This window comes from Oncorhynchus clarkii, chromosome 19 (genome assembly GCF_045791955.1).
Source record: "Oncorhynchus clarkii lewisi isolate Uvic-CL-2024 chromosome 19, UVic_Ocla_1.0, whole genome shotgun sequence".
NCBI classification, from domain to species: domain Eukaryota; kingdom Metazoa; phylum Chordata; class Actinopteri; order Salmoniformes; family Salmonidae; genus Oncorhynchus; species Oncorhynchus clarkii.
In genome coordinates, this window is record NC_092165.1 from 1,005,307 (window position 1) to 1,023,833 (window position 18,527).

Genomic DNA, 18,527 nt, shown 5'->3' on the forward strand with positions numbered 1-18,527 from the left:
CCATAAAATATATTTTGATTTGTTTTACACTTTTTTGGTTACTGCATGATTCCATATGTGTTTTTTAAAGTTTTGAAGTCTTCACTATTATTCTGCAGTGTAGAAAATAGCAAAAAATAAAGAAAAACCCTTGAATCATCGGAATGTCATTCTAGATCATCTGATTGTCATTCTAGATCATGTGGTTGTCATTCTAGATCATGTGGTTGTCATTCTAGATCATGTGGTTGTCATTCTAGATCATGTGGTTGTCATTCTAGATCATGTGGTTGTCATTCTAGATCATGTGGTTGTCATTCTAGATCATGTGGTTGTCATTCTAGATCATGTGGTTGTCATTCTAGATCATCGGATTGTCATTCTAGATCATCGGATTGTCATTCTAGATCATCTGATTGAAATTTGCTGGTTAGGGTTGGGGTTAGGGTTAGGGTTAGGGCCCACCCGCCAACAAATGTCTGTCTACGCTGCTGGTTTGGGTGAGATCGTTTTGGACTAGACCTAGCATCAAACTGGAAGGACTGGGCTTGTTTTAAGGGCTAGGTAACCAGTGTGTGTAAGCTGATTATCAGTAGTCAGGCTAATTTGAGCGTTAAGCCTGATGGGCCATATGCTGATTGACCCAGCACCCTGAGTCTCCTCCCCCTCAGCCAGACACTCACCTGTTCCTCCCCAGTTACCATCACAGCTGTTTCAGATTAATCTATTATCTCTCTCTCCCTCCCTCTCTCTGTCTCTCTGGGGGTGGAGGGGTGTTGTTGACTTCTGAGTTGGCATGACGATCTGACACCCTGCCGTCCAGAGCCTTCTGTCCATTTCCACGGTGACCTGATCCCATTCCGCTATTCTGTTCTCCGAGTTCCGGACCTGTGGAACACCGAGTGGATTACCGCTGTACACACACGGAGTGAGTTCAGAGAGAGGAGAGATCTGGGAACGCAGTGAGGATGCCGGTGCAGCAGATCTCCGTGGTCCCCGCTCGGGAGATGGCCAATAACGGCCGGAGCACCCCTCGCTCCAAAGACAAGACCGAGGTAAGCCCCTGACCTATAACATCTGACCCCCTAGCCCTGACCCTAACCTGAACACAGACTGTGGAGCTCTCTGAATGAACTGTGGGTCCTTTCTGCTGTGTGTGAGGAGATGGAAGGGAAGGGAAGAAGAAGGGGAGGGAGAGTTATTCTATATATTCCTATCTATACCCAGTAGTGTGTGTTGGCTCTCAGTCCTGAGGGGAGGGAGGGTTATTCTATAACTTCCTATCTATACCCAGTAGTGTGTGTTGGCTCTCAGTCCTGAGGGGAGGGTTATTGTATAACTTCCTATCTATACCTAGTTGTGTGTGTTGGCTCTCAGTCCTGAGGGGAGGGTTATTCTATAACATCCTATCTATACCCAGTAGTGTGTGTTGGCTCTCAGTCCTGAGGGGAGGGTTATTCTATAACATCCTATCTATACCCAGTAGTGTGTGTTGGCTCTCAGTCCTGAGGGTAAATCTATTTTAATTAAATTCCTTTTTGACAGCATTCCTTTTGATTTCAACAAAACCTTCCATCCATTTAGGACATGGAGGTGCTGAAAGTTGACCCGTTTTGCAAACCCCATCATATCATGACACATCCAACTTAAAAGCTTACAAACAGGGTTGTCAAACTATTTTATAATTTATTTTGAAAAAGGTCAAACTGTTTGCAACAGGGTATACTGCTCCTCTGCTAATGTGAAAATTAAAGAGTCTAATTACACATTTTTGTACAAATGTTATTGTGAGTAGAGGAGTGAGACTTCATAGAATGACTCCATAGAATTTCTCCTGACTGTAAAAGATGTGCCTCTGAATACAGACATTTCTGTACAGAACATACTAGATATACAGTCTGACATTAACCCTGTCTCTCTCTCTCTCGCTCTACCCCTCCCTCCAGAGTACTAAAGGTCCAGGTCGGTCAGGTAATCGATCCAGCAACGTCTTGAAGGTATTGATTAGTTGTTGTTTGATTTGTCGACAGCAGTCACTGCTGATTGGTTAGAGGTGAAGACATGTGCTGTGATTGGTTGTTCCAGGCCAGCAGTTCTACAACAGGATTGGCTCCTGGCAGTGTTTCCAGGACAACTCCCTCCTCTCAGGACATCTGCAGGTGAGACTGTTACCCAACGGTGCCTTCAGTTGGCTTGAACGTTTGCTAAGTTGCGGAACGGTTTGTACTGAAGGACACGTTTCCCCAAAAGGTTTATTAAAGAGCCCATAAAGAACACGTACCATACATACACAACATATCTTCTCTGTCTTTACTAAGGAGCGTTACAGTCACATGTTAAGGTTCGATTTTGGCTGTATGGAGCAAATATTTCAAGAGTCTGAATAAGTATACAATTTAGATTAAGCCACACGAAAACAACAGAAACAAACAAAAAGCCCATAAATGACAGGATAAGACCCGTACAATATGTCAGGAACTCTGACCAGACACCTTCACACCTATAGGTGTTGTCTATGTTGCAAGATTGATGTAATTCTCTCCATGTCAGTTCCCCACATAGACCTAACCACATATCTTTTGAAGGTGCATGTTCATTTGTCCAGCATTTTGTTACACATTTCAGTTTATCAGGGCTCATAAAAAAACGATGTAGTACTTTGAATTGAAACTCCCTTGTTTGGGTCCATGTAGTGTCTTTATGTGGTGTTTTCCATATGTTTCCCCAGCTCTCCTCTGATATCTGCACCTTCTCATCCCAACAAACTGTAGGGCAAAGGTTCATGATTTAGTCCCACAATAAGATCCCAATGATGAGCAGAAATCCAGGAAGTTTCCAGTCCTTATGGAGAAGAAGGGGTCGCTTCAGTAGTCAATGTGGACTGGCCAGTGTTCCGCGGTGGATTGAGGCTACTTCTTAGGCCTTGGGTCCTGTCTCTCACTCCTTCTGGGCACAACAATTTGCCACATAGTCGGCATATTTTTCCGGAGCCTGTCCTCGGATCTGGAAGGTGGTGTAATCCCCATGGAGCGCAGGAAGGACTCGGCATCAGGTCCAGAATCTAAGATGTGGGTCTTACTCTCATGGGTGACGCGCAGCTTCGCAGGGAACATCAGAGAGTTTGTGATGTTTTTGGGCTGCCAGTTCTCTCCTGATCCCATCGTAATCTTTTGTCTTCCGCTAATAGCTCTGCAGAATAGTCATTGAAGATAGATATGTGTTGGTCTTTGTAGAACAGCTCTCCCTTGGTTCTCAACAGCTGCATTATATCCTGTTTCTTTGAGAAGGTGTGCGATGATGGCGCTGGGTCTCTGTGTGTCCTTCGCTCTGGGCTGCTCGGGGCTGCAGGTGCGGTTCTATAGGCCTCTGTGTGTCCTTCGCTCGGGGCTGCAGGTGCGGTTCTATGGGCCTCTGTGTGTCCTTCGCCCGGGCCTGCTCGGGGCTGCAGGTGCGGTTCTATAGGCCTCTGTGTGTCCTTCACTCCAGGCCTGCTCGGGGCTGCAGGTGCGGTTCTATGGGCCTCTGTGTGTCCTTCGCTCCAGGCCTGCTCTGGGCTGCAGGTGCGGTTCTATGGGCCTCTGTGTGTCCTTCGCCCGGGCCTGCTCGGGGCTGCAGGTGCGGTTCTATGGGCCTCTGTGTGTTTCACTCCAGGCCTGCTCGGGGCTGCAGGTGCGGTTCTATAGGTCTCTGTGTGTCCTTCGCTCGGGGCTGCAGGTGCGGTTCTATGGGCCTCTGTGTGTTTCACTCCAGGCCTGCTCGGGGCTGCAGGTGCGGTTCTATAGGCCTCTGTGTGTCCTTCGCTCGGGGCTGCAGGTGCGGTTCTATAGGTCTCTGTGTGTTTCACTCCAGGCCTGCTCGGGACTGCAGGTGCGGTTCTATGGGCCTCTGTGTGTCCTTCGCCCGGGCCTGCTCTGGGCTGCAGGTGCGGTTCTATGGGCCTCTGTGTGTCCTTCGCCCGGGCCTGCTCCGGGCTGCAGGTGCGGTTCTATGGGCCTCTGTGTGTCCTTCGCCCGGGCCTGCTCCGGGCTGCAGGTGCGGTTCTATGGGCCTCTGTGTGTCCTTCGCCCGGGCCTGCTCCGGGCTGCAGGTGCGGTTCTATGGGCCTCTGTGTGTCCTTCGCTCTGGGCTGCAGGTGCGGTTCTATGGGCCTCTGTGTGTCCTTCGCTCTGGGCTGCAGGTGCGGTTCTATGGGCCTCTGTGTGTCCTTCGCCCGGGCCTGCTCCGGGCTGCATGTGCGGTTCAATGGGCCTCTGTGTGTCCTTCGCCCCGGGCCTGCTCTGGGCTGCAGGTGCGGTTCTATGGGCCTCTGTGTGTCTGTTACGAATCCCTTTTGGCCCGACAGTCTAGGGGGGATGGTAGTGAGACCCGTAACATAACTCATGTAAATTATAATAGTGACAAAGTAAAAGTGAACGAAATAACCACGACAACCGAAATAATACCGTCAAACTCAGGGTTTATTTGATAAACACACGGTAATGGGGGGAGCAGGAAAAGGGGCTGAGCTGGACCCAAGGAAAGAAACAAATATGCAAAAACACCCCTAAGCTAGACTAGCCTATTTCAACAACAGCTAACTAACTAACCAAAAATACAGTGGGTGGTCCACCCAGTTCTAACTAGTGTTTTTAACAAAGTTTACCTACGGGTAGTGTATGCCCATGGGCGACTTGTCTTGGTTTCCCCCTTTTCCCACCAGCAACAAACAAACACCATAACCAAAACAATACTCACAGGTGATGACAAAGTGCTATGGAGGTGCTCAAACAAAAGAAGAGGTTAATTAATACACAAAGAGAGAGATCTACATACATGGCATTTACAAAGAGATTGAGCTACTGAAATCTATCAAGAGCAGAGATCTACCAACACGGCATTACAAAGAGATTGTGCTCTTGAACAAACAAATGATGGGGTTTTTAAACCATGGGGAAGGAACTGTGATAGGGTAGGAAACAGGAGGAGGTGTGTCTTCTGATTGATGGGTTGATTGTTGACTGATTGGGGAGTAATGATTTTCACCTGTGAGGGGAGAAGGAGAGAAAAGAAACACACACAGGATACACACAGACACAGGATACCTGTATCCGTAACAGTGTCCTTCGCTCCGGGCTGCAAGTGCGGATCTATGGGCCTCTGTGTGTCCTTCGCCCCGGGCCTGCTCTGGGCTGCAGGTGCGGATCTATGGGCCTCTGTGTGTCCTTCGCCCCGGGCCTGCTCTGGGCTGCAGGTGCAGTTCTGTGGGCCCTCTCTATGACTAAAGGTTTAGCAGTATCGAGTCCCTCAGCATCTTGTCCACAAATGTAGACAGTTTCTGCCCCCATTCTGCATTGATTACGACCCCAGAAATTCTTATATTATTATGACGCAAAAAGTTTATAAACAGCCTGATCTGGTTGATTCCTCTAGCTGGCCCATCAGGTAGCTGACAGCCTGGTCTGGTTGATTCCTCTAGCTGGCCCATCAGGTAGCTGACAGCCTGGTCTGGTTGATTCCTCTAGCTGGCCCATCAGGTAGCTAACAGCCTGATCTGGTTGACCCAGGTATAGTGTTACCCAGGGATACTGTTACCCGGGTATAGTGTTACCCAGGGATTGTGTTACCCAGGGATACTGTTACCCAGGGATTATGTTACCCAGGGATACTGTTACCCAGGGATAATGTTACCCAGGGATAGTGTTACCCAGGGAAACTGCTACCCAGGGATACTGTTACCCAGGGAAACTGTTACCCAGGGAAACTGTTACCCGGGGATACTGTTACCCGGGGATAGTGTTACCCAGGGATACTGTTACCCAGGGATACTGTTACCCAGGTATACTGTTACCCAGGGATAGTGTTACCCAGGGATAGTGTTACCCAGGGATAGTGTTACCCAGTGATAGTGTTACCCAGTGATACTGTTACCCAGGGATAGTGTTACCCAGGGATAGTGTTACCCAGGGATAGTGTTACCCAGGGATAGTGTTACCCAGGGATACAGTTACCCAGGGATACTGTTACCCAGAGATACAGTTTCCCTCATGCTGTCTTTTCATCTCTCCATCTCGCTGTCTGTTTCCCGAGTGTGTGTGTGTGTGTCTCCCTGTGTCTCTCTTTGTGTGTGTGTGTGTGTCTCCCTGTGTCTCTCTTTGTGTGTGTGTGTGTGTGTGTATAGGCCGGTGCCGCTGGGTCGTGTAGAGGAAGGTTGTGACACAGCAGTGATGAAGCTGAGCGGCGCAGCATTAGGCTCCTCCCAGACTGCGTTAGGCTCCTCCCAGCAGGGCCAAACCAGGAAGAAGAAGAAACCAAACAGGAAGAGAGACTCCTGCTCCGCCCCCGATGCCCCAGCGACCGCACAAGATGACCCGGTCCAACACAGTGACGACCGCAGTGACCGCAGCTCTGACCGCATCGGAGAGAGGGGGGAGAGGAGGAGGGAGAGGAGAGGGGAGAGGAGGAGGGAGAGGAGAGGGGAACATCCCCGCCACCGTAGCGCTGCCCCTCCTGAATCTGATTCGTCATCTGACGGGGAGGCGGGGCGGGAGGCCAGAAGCTGGAGCAGGGAGAAAGCCAAGAGGGGACGACGCCGCAGTGGGAGTAGCAGGGAGAGGGGAGGGGGAGAGGGGATGGAGCTGCAGTCTGTAGGGTCTGATGAGGGGAAGGAGAACCAAGAGAAAGAGGTACCACTGGAGAACGGTTCCGGAGTGAAGAACCGTCGACCAGGAGGAGGAGGGGAGGAGAGCGGGCGGAGCTCCCAGCGCAGGGAGGGGGCGGGGTCTAAGTTCCGTAGCCCCGGCGGTAGCTCATCATTGGCTGAGGATGGAGAGGGGGAGGGACAGATCACTAAGAATTACCAGGAGACCGGGTCAGTGGGTGGAGACATGTCCGCGCCGTCGCCACGGAGATATGGGGGCTGCAACGCCCCCGAAGGCTGCTCCGATGACGAGCCAGAGGTCTGCAGGTAGGTGTGTTTGTTCATCTGTGTGTGTGTGTGTGTCTCTGTGTGTGTGTGTTCATCTGTGTGTGTGTGTGTGTTCACGTGTGTGTGTTCATCTGTGTGTGTGTGTGTGTATGTTCACCTCTGTGTGTGTTTGTGTGTGTGTGTGTGTGTGTGTGTGTGTGTGTTCATCTCTGTGTGTGTATTCATGTGTGTGTGTGTTCATCTCTGTGTGTGTGTGTGTTCACGTGTGTGTGTTCATCTCTGTTTCTGTGTGTGTGTGTGTGTGTGTGTGTGTGTGTGTGTGTGTGTGTGTGTTTCTGTGTGTGTGTGTGTGTGTGTGTTTCTGTGTGTGTGTGTGTGTGTTCATCTCTGTGTGTGTTCATCTTTGTGTGTGTGTGTGTGTGTGTGTGTGTGTGTGTGTGTGTGTGTGTTCATCTCTGTGTGTGTTTGTGTGTGTGTTCATCTCTGTGTGTGTTTCTGTTCACGTGTGTGTGTTCATCTCTGTGTTTCTGTGTGTGTGTGTGTGTGTGTGTGTGTGTGTGTGTGTGTGTGTGTGTGTGTGTGTGTGTGTGTGTGTGTGTGTGTGTGTGTGTGTGTGTGTGTAGGATCTGCCACTGTGAAGGAGATGAGGAGTGTGTGTTGATAACCCCGTGTCGCTGTACAGGCAGCATGAGGTTTGTTCACCAGGACTGTCTCAACCAGTGGATCAAGTCATCAGACACACACTGCTGTGAGCTGTGCCAATACAACTTCATCATGGAGACTCACCTTAAACCTCTACGTAAGGTACAGAGACCTCAACACACCTGAACTGTATATACACCTCAACACATCTGACCTCAACACACCTGACCTGTATATACACCTCAACACATCTGATCTCAACACATCTAACCTCTATACACCTCAACACACCTGACCTCTACACATCTGACCTCTATACATCTGAACTGTATATACACCTCAACACATCTGACCTCAACACACCTGACCTCAACACACCTGAACTGTATATACACCTCAACACATCTGACCTCAACACATCTAACCTCTATACACCTCAACACATCTAACCTCTATATACCTCAACACACCTGTATATACACCTCAACACATCTGACCTCTATATACACCTCAACACATCTAACCTCTATACACCTCAACACATCTGACCTCAACACATCTAACCTCTATACACCTCAACACATCTGACCTCTACACATCTGACCTCTATACATCTGACCTCTACACACCCCTCAACACATCTGACCTCTACACACCCCTCAACACATCTGACCTCAACACATCTAACCTCTACACACATTTCTACACATCTAACCTCTACACACATCTGACCTCTACACACACAACTCAACACATCTGACCTCAACACATCTGACCTCAACACATCTGACCTCAACACATCTGACCTCAACACATCTGACCTCTATACATCTGACCTCAACACATCTGACCTCTACACATCTAACCTCTACACACATCTCTACACATCTAACCTCTACACACCCCTCAACACATCTGACCTCTACACATCTAACCTCTACACACCCCTCAACACATCTGACCTCAACACATCTAACCTCTACACAACCCTCAACACATCTGACCTCAACACATCTAACCTCTACACACATCTCTACACATCTAACCTCTACACACATCTGACCTCTACACACACAACTCAACACATCTAACCTCTACACACATCTCTACACATCTAACCTCTACACAACCCTCAACACATCTGACCTCAACACATCTAACCTCTACACACATAACTCAACACATCTAACCTCTACACACATCTCTACACATCTAACCTCTACACAACCCTCAACACATCTGACCTCAACACATCTAACCTCTACACACATCTCTACACATCTAACCTCTACACACATCTGACCTCTACACACATCTGACCTCAACACATCTAACCTCTACACACATCTCAACACATCTGACCTCAACACATCTGACCTCTATACATCTGACCTCTACACACATCTCTACACATCTAACCTCAACACACATCTAACCTCTACACACATCTGACCTCAACACATCTAACCTCTACACACATCTCAACACATCTGACCTCAACACATCTGACCTCTACACACCCCTCAACACATCTGACCTCTACACATCTAACCTCTACACACATCTGACCTCTACACACACAACTCAACACATCTGAACTCTACACACATCTCTACACATCTAACCTCTACACACACCTCAACACATCTGACCTCAACACATCTGACCTCAACACACACCTCTACACATCTGACCTCAACACATCTAACCTCTACACACACCTCAACACATCTAACCTCTACACACACCTCAACACATCTAAACTCTACACACACCTCTACACATCTGACCTCAACACATCTAACCTCTACACACACCTCAACACATCTAACCTCTACACACACCTCAACACATCTAAGCTCTACACACACCTCAGCACGCCTTGTCTCAACACACAACTCAACACATCTCACCTCTACACACACCTCAACACATCTGACCTCTACACAGACACCATGATGGGACTCAGTGGAGATGCCCATGCTGTCAGACACCATGATGGGACTCAGTGGAGCCGCCCATGCTGTCAGACACCATGATGGGACTCAGTGGAGCTGCCCATGCTGTCAGACACCATGAGGGGACTCAGTGGAGCTGCCCATGCTGTCAGACACCATGATGGGACTCAGTGGAGCTGCCCATGCTGTCACAGACACCACAAGGGGACTCAGTGGAGCTGCCCATGCTGTCAGAGACACCATGATGGTTCAGATACATAGATACCTGTCTATGACACACTCTTTCTCACCTTTTCTCTCCCTCAGTGGGAGAAGCTCCAGATGTCGACCAATGAGAGGAGGAAGATCTTATGCTCCCTGATGTTCCACCTGGTGGCCATTGGTTGTGTTCTCTGGTCCGTATACGTCCTCGTCAACAGAACCCTCCACGAGATCAACCTGGGACGCAACACCGGTCAGCACCTCCACCCTGAGCTTAACCCAACCTCTATACAACCCTGACCTAACCTCTGTACAACCACAACCCTGACCCAACCTCTATACAACCCTGACCTAACCTCTGTACAACCACAACCCTGACCCAACTTCTATACAACCCTGACCTAACCTCTGTACAACCACAACCCTGACCTAACCTCTATACAACCCTGACCTAACCTCTATACAACCCTGACCTAACCTCTGTACAACCACAACCCTGACCTAACCTCTATACAACCCTGACCTAACCTCTATACAACCCTGACCTAACCTCTGTACAACCACAACCCTGACCCAACCTCTATACAACCCTGACCTAACCTCTGTACAACCACAACCCTGACCCAACCTCTATACAACCCTGACCTAACCTCTGTACAACCACAACCCTGACCTAACCTCTATACAACCCTGACCTAACCTCTATACAACCCTGACCTAACCTCTGTACAACCACAACCCTGACCCAACCTCTATACAACCCTGACCTAAGATCTGTACAAACACAACCCTGACCTAACCTCTATACAACCACAACCTTAACCCAACCTCTATACAACCCTGACCTAATCTCTGTACAACCACAACCCTAACCCAACCTCTATACAACCCTGACCTAACCTCTGTACAACCACAACCCTGACCCAACCTCTATACAACCCTGACCTAACCTCTATACAACCCTGACCAAACCTCTGTACAACCACAACCCTAATCCAACCTCTATACAACCCTGACCTAACCTCTGTACAACTACAACCTTAACCCAACCTCTATACAACCCTGACCTAACCTCTGTACAACCACAACCTTAACCCAACCTCTATACAACCCTGACCTAACCTCTGTACAATCACAACCCTAACCTCTATTCAACCCAACGTTTTACAATCTTAATCCAACCTCTATACAACCTTAACCCAACTTCTTACATTACTGTGTTTTCAGGAGAATATAGTAACATTACTGTGTTTTCACATTACTGGGTTGGCGCTCCCCCTTGGGTTGTGCCGTGGCGGAGATCTTTGTGGGCTATACTCGGCCTTGTCTCAGGATGGTAAGTTGGTGGTTGAAGATATCCCTCTAGTGGGGTGGGGGCTGTGCTTTGGCAAAGTGGGTGGGGTTATATCCTTCCTGTTTGGCCCTGTCCGGGGGTGTCCTCGGATGGGGCCACAGTGTCTCCTGACCCCTCCTGTCTCAGCCTCCAGTATTTATGCTGCCGTAGTTTATGTGTCGGGGGCTAGGGTTAGTTTGTTATATCTGGAGTACTTCTCCTGTCCTATCCGGTGTCCTGTGTAAATTTAAGTATGCCCTCTCTAATTCTCTCTTTCTTTCTCTCTCTCGGAGGACCTGAGCCCTAGGACCATGCCTCAGGACTACCTGACATGATGACTCCTTGCTGTCCCCAGTCCACCTGGCCGTGCTGCTGCTCCAGTTTCAACTATTCTACCTGTGTTTATTATTATTTGACCATGCTGGTAATTTATGAACATTTGAACATCTTGGCCATGTTCTGTTATAATCTCCACCCGGCACAGCCAGAAGAGGACTGGCCACCCCACATAGCCTGGTTCCTCTCTAGGTTTCTTCCTAGGTTTTGGCCTTTCTAGGGAGTTTTTCCTAGCCACCGTGCTTCTACACCTGCATTGCTTGCTGTTTGTGGTTTTAGGCTGGGTTTCTGTACAGCACTTTGAGATATCAGCTGATGTACGAAGGGCTATATAAAATAAATTAGATTTGATTTTCAGATGAGAATATCGTAACATTACTGTGTTTTCAGGAGAATATACAATCAAATTAAATGTATTTATATAGCCCTTCGTACATCAGCTGATATCTCAAAGTGCTGTACAGAAACCCAGCCTAAAACCCCAAACAGGAAGCATGGCCAAGATGTTCAAATGTTCATAAATGACCAGCATGGTCAAATAATAATAATCACAGGCAGAACAGTTGAAACTGGAGCAGCAGCACGGCCAGGTGGACTGGGTACAGCAAGGAGTCATCATGTCAGGTAGTTCTGAGGCATGGTCCTAGGGCTCAGGTCCTCTGAGAGAGAGAAAGAGAGAATTAGAGAGAGCATACTTAAATTCACACAGGACACCGGATAGGACAGGAGAAGTACTCCAGATATAACAAACTGACCCTAGCCCCCGACACATAAACTACTGCAGCATAAATACTGGAGGCTGAGACAGGAGGGGTCAGGAGACACTGTGGCCCCATCCGATGACACCCCCGGACAGGGCCAAACAGGAAGGATATAACCCCACCCACTTTGTCAAAGCACAGCCCCCACCCCACTAGAGGGATATCTTCAACCACCAACTTACCATCCTGAGACAAGGCCAAGTATAGTCCACAAAGATCTCCGCAACGGCACAACCCAAGGGGGGGGCGCCAACCCAGACAGGAAGATCACATCAGTGACTCAACCCACTCAAGTGACGCACCCCTCCCAGGGTCGGTATGAGAGAGCCCTAGTAAGCCAGTGACTCAGCCCCTGTAATAGGGTTAGAGGCAGAGAATCCCAGTGGAAAGAGAGGGAACCGGCCAGGCAGAGACAGCAAGGGCGGTTCGCTGCTCCAAAGCCTTTCCGTTCACCTTCACACTCCTGGGCCAGACTACACTCAATTATATGACCCACTGAAGAGATGAGTCTTCAGTAAAGACTTAAAGGTTGAGACCGAGTTTGCGTCTCTCACATGGGTAGGCAGACCATTCCATAAAAATGGAGCTCTATAGGAGAAAGCCCTGCCTCCAGCTGTTTGCTTAGAAATTCTAGGGGCAATTAGGAGGCCTGTGTCTTGTGACCGTAGCGTACGTGTAGGTATTTATGGCAGGATCAAATCAGAGAGACAGGTAGGAGCAAGCCCATGTAATGCTTTATAGGTTAGCAGTAAAACCCTGAAATCAGCCCTTGCCTTGACAGGAAGCAAGTGTAGGGAGGCTAGCACTGGAGTAATATGATCCAATTTTATGGTTCTAGTCAGGATTCTAGCAGCTGTATTTAGTGTAACAGTATAAATTTAGACCGTCCCCTCGCCCATACCCGGGCGCGAACCAGGGACCTTCTGCACACATCAACAGTCACCCTCGAAGCATCGTTACCCATCGCTCCACAAAAGCCGCGGCCCTTGCAGAGCAAGGGGAACTACTACTTCAAGGTCTCAGAGCAAGTGACGTCACTGATTGAAACGCTATTTAGCGCCCACGCTAACTAAGCTAGCCGTTTCACATTCGTTACACTAGCACTAACTGAAGTTTATTTAGTGCTTTATCCGGGTAGCCGGAAAGTAGAGCATTGCAGTAGTCTAACCTAGAAGTGACAAAAGCATGGATTAATTTTTCTGCATCATTTTTGGACAGAAAGTTTTTGATTTTTGCAATGTTACGTAGATGGAAAAAAGCTGTCCTTGAAATGGTCTTGATATGTTCTTCAAAAGAGAGATCAGGGTCCAGAGTAACGCCGAGGTCCTTCACAGTTTTATTTGAGACGACTGTACAACCATTAAGATTAATTGTCAGATTCAACAGAAGATTTCTTTGTTTCTTGGGACCTATAACAAGCATCTCTGTTTTGTCTGAGTTTAAAAGTAGAACGTTTGTAGCCATCCAAATCTTTATGTCTGGAACACAGGCTTCTAGCGAGGGCAATTTTGGGGCTTCACCATGTTTCATTGAAATGTACAGCTGTGTGTCATCCGCATAGCAGTGAAAGTTAACATTATGTTTTCGAATGACATCCCCAAGAGGTAAAATATATAGTGAAAACAATAGTGGTCCTAAAATGGAACCTTGAGGAACACCGAAATTTACAGTTGATTTGTCAGAAGACAAACCATTCACAGAGACAAACTGATATCTTTCGGACAGATAAGATCTAAACCAGGCCAGAACTTGTCCGTGTAGACCAATTTGGGTTTCCAATCTATCCAAAAGAATGTGGTGATCGATAGTATCAAAAGCAGCACTAAGGTCTAGGAGCACGAGGACATATAGTAACATTACTGTGTTTTCAGATGACAGGAGAATATAGTAACATTACTGTGTTTTCAGATGAGAATATAGTAACATTACTGTGTTTTCAGATGAGAATATAGTAACATTACTGTGTTTTCAGGAGAATATAGTAACATTACTGTGTTTTCAGGAGAATATAGTAACATTACTGTGTTTTCAGGAGAATATAGTAACATTACTGTGTTTTCAGGAGAATATAGTAACATTACTGTGTTTTCAGAGGAGAATATAGTAACATTACTGTGTTTTCAAACGACATGTGGAGAATATAGTAACATTACTGTGTTTTCAGGAGAATATAGTAACATTACTGTGTTTTCAGACGACATGTGGAGAATATAGTAACATTACTGTGTTTTCAGACGACATGTGGAGAATATAGTAACATTACTGTGTTTTCAGACGACATGTGGAGAATATAGTAACATTACTGTGTTTTCAGGAGAATATAGTAACATTACTGTGTTTTCAGGAGAATATAGTAACATTACTGTGTTTTCAGGAGAATATAGTAACATTACTGTGTTTTCAGGAGAATATAGTAACATTACTGTGTTTTCAGAGGAGAATATAGTAACATTACTGTGTTTTCAAACGACATGTGGAGAATATAGTAACATTACTGTGTTTTCAGGAGAATATAGTAACATTACTGTGTTTTCAGACGACATGTGGAGAATATAGTAACATTACTGTGTTTTCAGACGACATGTGGAGAATATAGTAACATTACTGTGTTTTCAGGAGAATATAGTAACATTACTGTGTTTTCAGGAGAATATAGTAACATTACTGTGTTTTCAGACGAGAGGAGAATATAGTAACATTACTGTGTTTTCAGACAACATGTGGAGAATATAGTAACATTACTGTGTTTTCAGACGACATGTGGAGAATATAGTAACATTACTGTGTTTTCAGGAGAATATAGTAACATTACTGTGTTTTCAGACGACATGTGGAGAATATAGTAACATTACTGTGTTTTCAGACGACATGTGGAGAATATAGTAACATTACTGTGTTTTCAGACGACATGTGGAGAATATAGTAACATTACTGTGTTTTCAGACGACATGTGGAGAATATAGTAACATTACTGTGTTTTCAGACGACATGTGGAGAATATAGTAACATTACTGTGTTTTCAGACGACATGTGGAGAATATCAGTGATGAAGTACTACACTGCTGAGGGTAAGGAGGCCTCTGGTATCAAACACAGACACACATAATCTCTCTGTTTCCCCCTGGGTAGACATAACTAACCTGTGTATCTATATGTCTGTGTGTCTGTCTCTCTCGCTCTCTCTCTACCTTTACACCTCTCTCTCTCTCTCTCTACCTTTACACCTCTCTCTCTCTCTCTCTACCTCTCTCGCTCTTTCTCTCTCTCTACCTCTACACCTCTCTCTCTCTCTCTCTCTACCTCTCTCGCTCTCTACCTTTACACCTCTCTCTCTCTACCTCTACACCTCTCTCTCTCTACCTCTCTCTCTACCTCTACACCCCTCTCTCTCTCTACCTCTCTCGCTCTCTCTCTCTCTACCTCTACACCTCTCTCTCTCTACCTCTACACCTCTCTCTCTCTACCTCTCTCTCTACCTCTACACCCCTCTCTCTCTCTACCTCTCTCTCGCTCTCTCTCTCTCTACCTCTACACCTCTCTCTCTCTACTTCTACACCTCTCTCTCTACCTCTCTCGCTACCTCTACACCTCTCTCGCTCTCTCTCTCTCTCTACCTCTACACCTCTCTCTCTCTCTCTCTCTCTAGGTGTGTTGGAGTGGCCGTTCTGGATGAAGCTGGTCATCGTGGCGATAGGCATGTCAGGCGGACTGGTGTTCATGTATGTCCAGTGTAAAGTGTACTGGTTGCTATGGAGACGACTCAAAGCCTTCAATCGCATCATCACTGTGCAGAACTGCCCCGAGAAGCCGCCGCCCACCAACGCCGCGCTGGCCAATGGGAATCACCCTGAGGCCGTGGAAGTCCCGATAGGCCCCGCCCCCGAGGTTATCCAGATGGACTCCGACCTCTCGGAGGAAAACCCCGTCTGACACACACACACAGACACACAACACACACACACAGCTCTTGGTAATGCACCCTCCCTATAGCCTATCAGAGCCCAGCACACCAAAGAGTCATAATGTGACGTAGCCAATAAGAGCATCTGTTATAGAAGCAGCTGTAGATTAGCCAATCAGAGCTTCTGTTATAGAAGCAGCTGTAGATTAGCCAATCAGTGTCTGTTATAGAAGCAGCTGTAGATTAGCCAATCAGAGCGTCTGTTATTGAAGCAGCTGTAGATTAGCCAATCAGAGCGTCTGTTATAGAAGCAGCTGTAGATTAGCCAATCAGAGCGTCTGTTATACTCTCTCAGTATTCAATATAAACAGCCTGAGGAGTAGCTGATGCGTAGAACCAAGTGTTCAAGGGCTGGAACAAAACCCTGCACACCTTGCAGCTCTCATGGAGGAGGGTTAGAGTCATAGAGCATATTTATTTATGTTAGTATTTAGTCTCTCTCTGCTGGACAGGATAGAACTCTGAACCTAACCCTAACCCATATTTATTTATGTTAGTATTTAGTCTCTCTCTGCTAGACAGGATAGAACTCTGAACCTAACCCTAACCCATATTTATTTATGTTAGTATTTAGTCTCTCTCTGCTGTGAAATGTGGTATTAAAGGTCCCGGTCTGTCACTATGATGTCTATCTGAAGAGCTGTCTGTCTGTCACTATGATGTCTATCTGAAGAGCTGTCTGTCTGTCACTATGACGTCTAGAAGTCTATCTGAAGAGCTGTCTGTCTGTCACTATGACGTCTAGAAGTCTATCTGAAGAGCTGTCTGTCTGTCACTATGACGTCTAGAAGTCTATCTGAAGAGCTGTCTGTCTGTCACTATGATGTCTATCTGAAGAGCTGTCTGTCTGTCACTATGACGTCTAGAAGTCTATCTGAAGAGCTGTCTGTCTGTCACAATGATGTCTATCTGAAGAGCTGTGTCTGTCACAATGATGTCTACAAGTCTATCTGAAAAGGTCTCTGTCTGTCTGCCTGCCTGTTTGTCCACCTGTCTGCCTGCCTGTTTGTCCACCTGCCTGCCTGCCTGTTTGTCCACCTGCCTGCCTGCCTGTTTGTCCACCTGCCTGCCTGCCTGTTTGTCCACCTGCCTGCCTGCCTGCCTGTTTGTCCACCTGCCTGCCTGCCTGTTTGTCCACCTGCCTGCCTGCCTGCCTGTTTGTCCACCTGCCTGCCTGCCTGTTTGTCCGCCTGTCTGCCTGCCTGCCTGTTTGTCCGCCTGCCTGCCTGCCTGTTTGTCCACCTGCCTGCCTGCCTGTTTGTCCACCTGTCTGCCTGCCTGTTTGTCCGCCTGCCTGTCTGCCTGCCTGTTTGTCCGCCTGTCTGCCTGCCTGTTTGTCCGCCTGTCTGCCTGCCTGCCTGTTTGTCCGCCTGTCTGCCTGCCTGTTTGTCCACCTGCCTGCCTGCCTGTTTGTCCACCTGCCTGCCTGCCTGTTTGTCCACCTGCCTGCCTGCCTGTTTGTCCGCCTGTCCGCCTGCCTGCCTGCCTGCCTGTTTGTCCACCTGCCTGCCTGCCTGTTTGTCCACCTGTCTGCCTGCCTGCCTGTCTGCCTGCCTGTTTGTCCACCTGTCTGCCTGCCTGTTTGTCCACCTGTCTGCCTGCCTGTTTGTCCGCCTGTCTGCCTGTTTGTCCACCTGTCTGCCTGCCTGTTTGTCCACCTGTCTGCCTGCCTGTTTGTCCGCCTGCCTGCCTGCCTGTTTGTCCACCTGTCTGCCTGCCTGTTTGTCCGCCTGTCTGCCTGTTTGTCCACCTGTCTGCCTGCCTGTTTGTCCGCCTGCCTGCCTGCCTGTTTGTCCACCTGTCTGTCTGCCTGTTTGTCCGCCTGTCTGCCTGTTTGTCCACCTGTCTGCCTGCCTGTTTGTCCACCTGTCTGCCTGCCTGTTTGTCCGCCTGTCTGCCTGCCTGTCTCTAGAAGTCACCATTACAACCAAAAATAACCTATTCTATACTAAAATATAAACACAACATGTAAAGTGTTGGTCCCATGTTTCATGAGCTGAAATAAAATATCACAGAAATGTTCCACGAAAAGCGTGTTTCTCTCAAATGTTGTGCACTAATTTGTTTACATCCCTGTTGGTGAGCATTTCTCTTTTGCCAAGATAATCCATCCACCTGACAGGTGTAGCATATCAATAAACTGATTAAACAGCATGATTATTACACAAGTGCACCTTGTGCTGGGGACAATAAAAGGTCACTCTAAAATGTGCAGTTTTGTAACACAACACAATGCCACAGATGTCTCAAGTTTTGAGGGAACGTGCAGGAATGTCCAGCAAATAATTGCATGTTCATTTCTCTACCATAAGCCATCTCCAACGTTGTTTTAGAGAATTTGGCAGTACGTCCAACCGGCCTCACAACCTCAGACCAGGTGTATGGCGTCGTGTGGGCGAGCGGTTTGCCAATGTCAACGTTGTGAACAGAGTGCCCCATGGTGGCAGTGGGG

The 18,527-nt window shown here is 47.7% G+C and overlaps 1 protein-coding gene across 1 annotated transcript; it reads left to right on the forward strand.

Annotated features, from left to right (window-relative positions):
* Nucleotides 1-696: 696 nt before the first annotated feature.
* On the forward strand, nucleotides 697-16,656 carry LOC139374565 (uncharacterized). Its single transcript, XM_071115559.1, has 8 exons — nucleotides 697-1,034; nucleotides 1,926-1,976; nucleotides 2,065-2,138; nucleotides 6,137-6,922; nucleotides 7,507-7,687; nucleotides 9,790-9,937; nucleotides 15,138-15,182; nucleotides 15,761-16,656. The coding sequence occupies exons 1-8, from the start codon at nucleotides 948-950 to the stop codon at nucleotides 16,042-16,044; spliced, it is 1,656 nt and encodes a 551-aa protein (XP_070971660.1). The 5' UTR covers nucleotides 697-947; the 3' UTR covers nucleotides 16,045-16,656.
* Nucleotides 16,657-18,527: the final 1,871 nt, after the last annotated feature.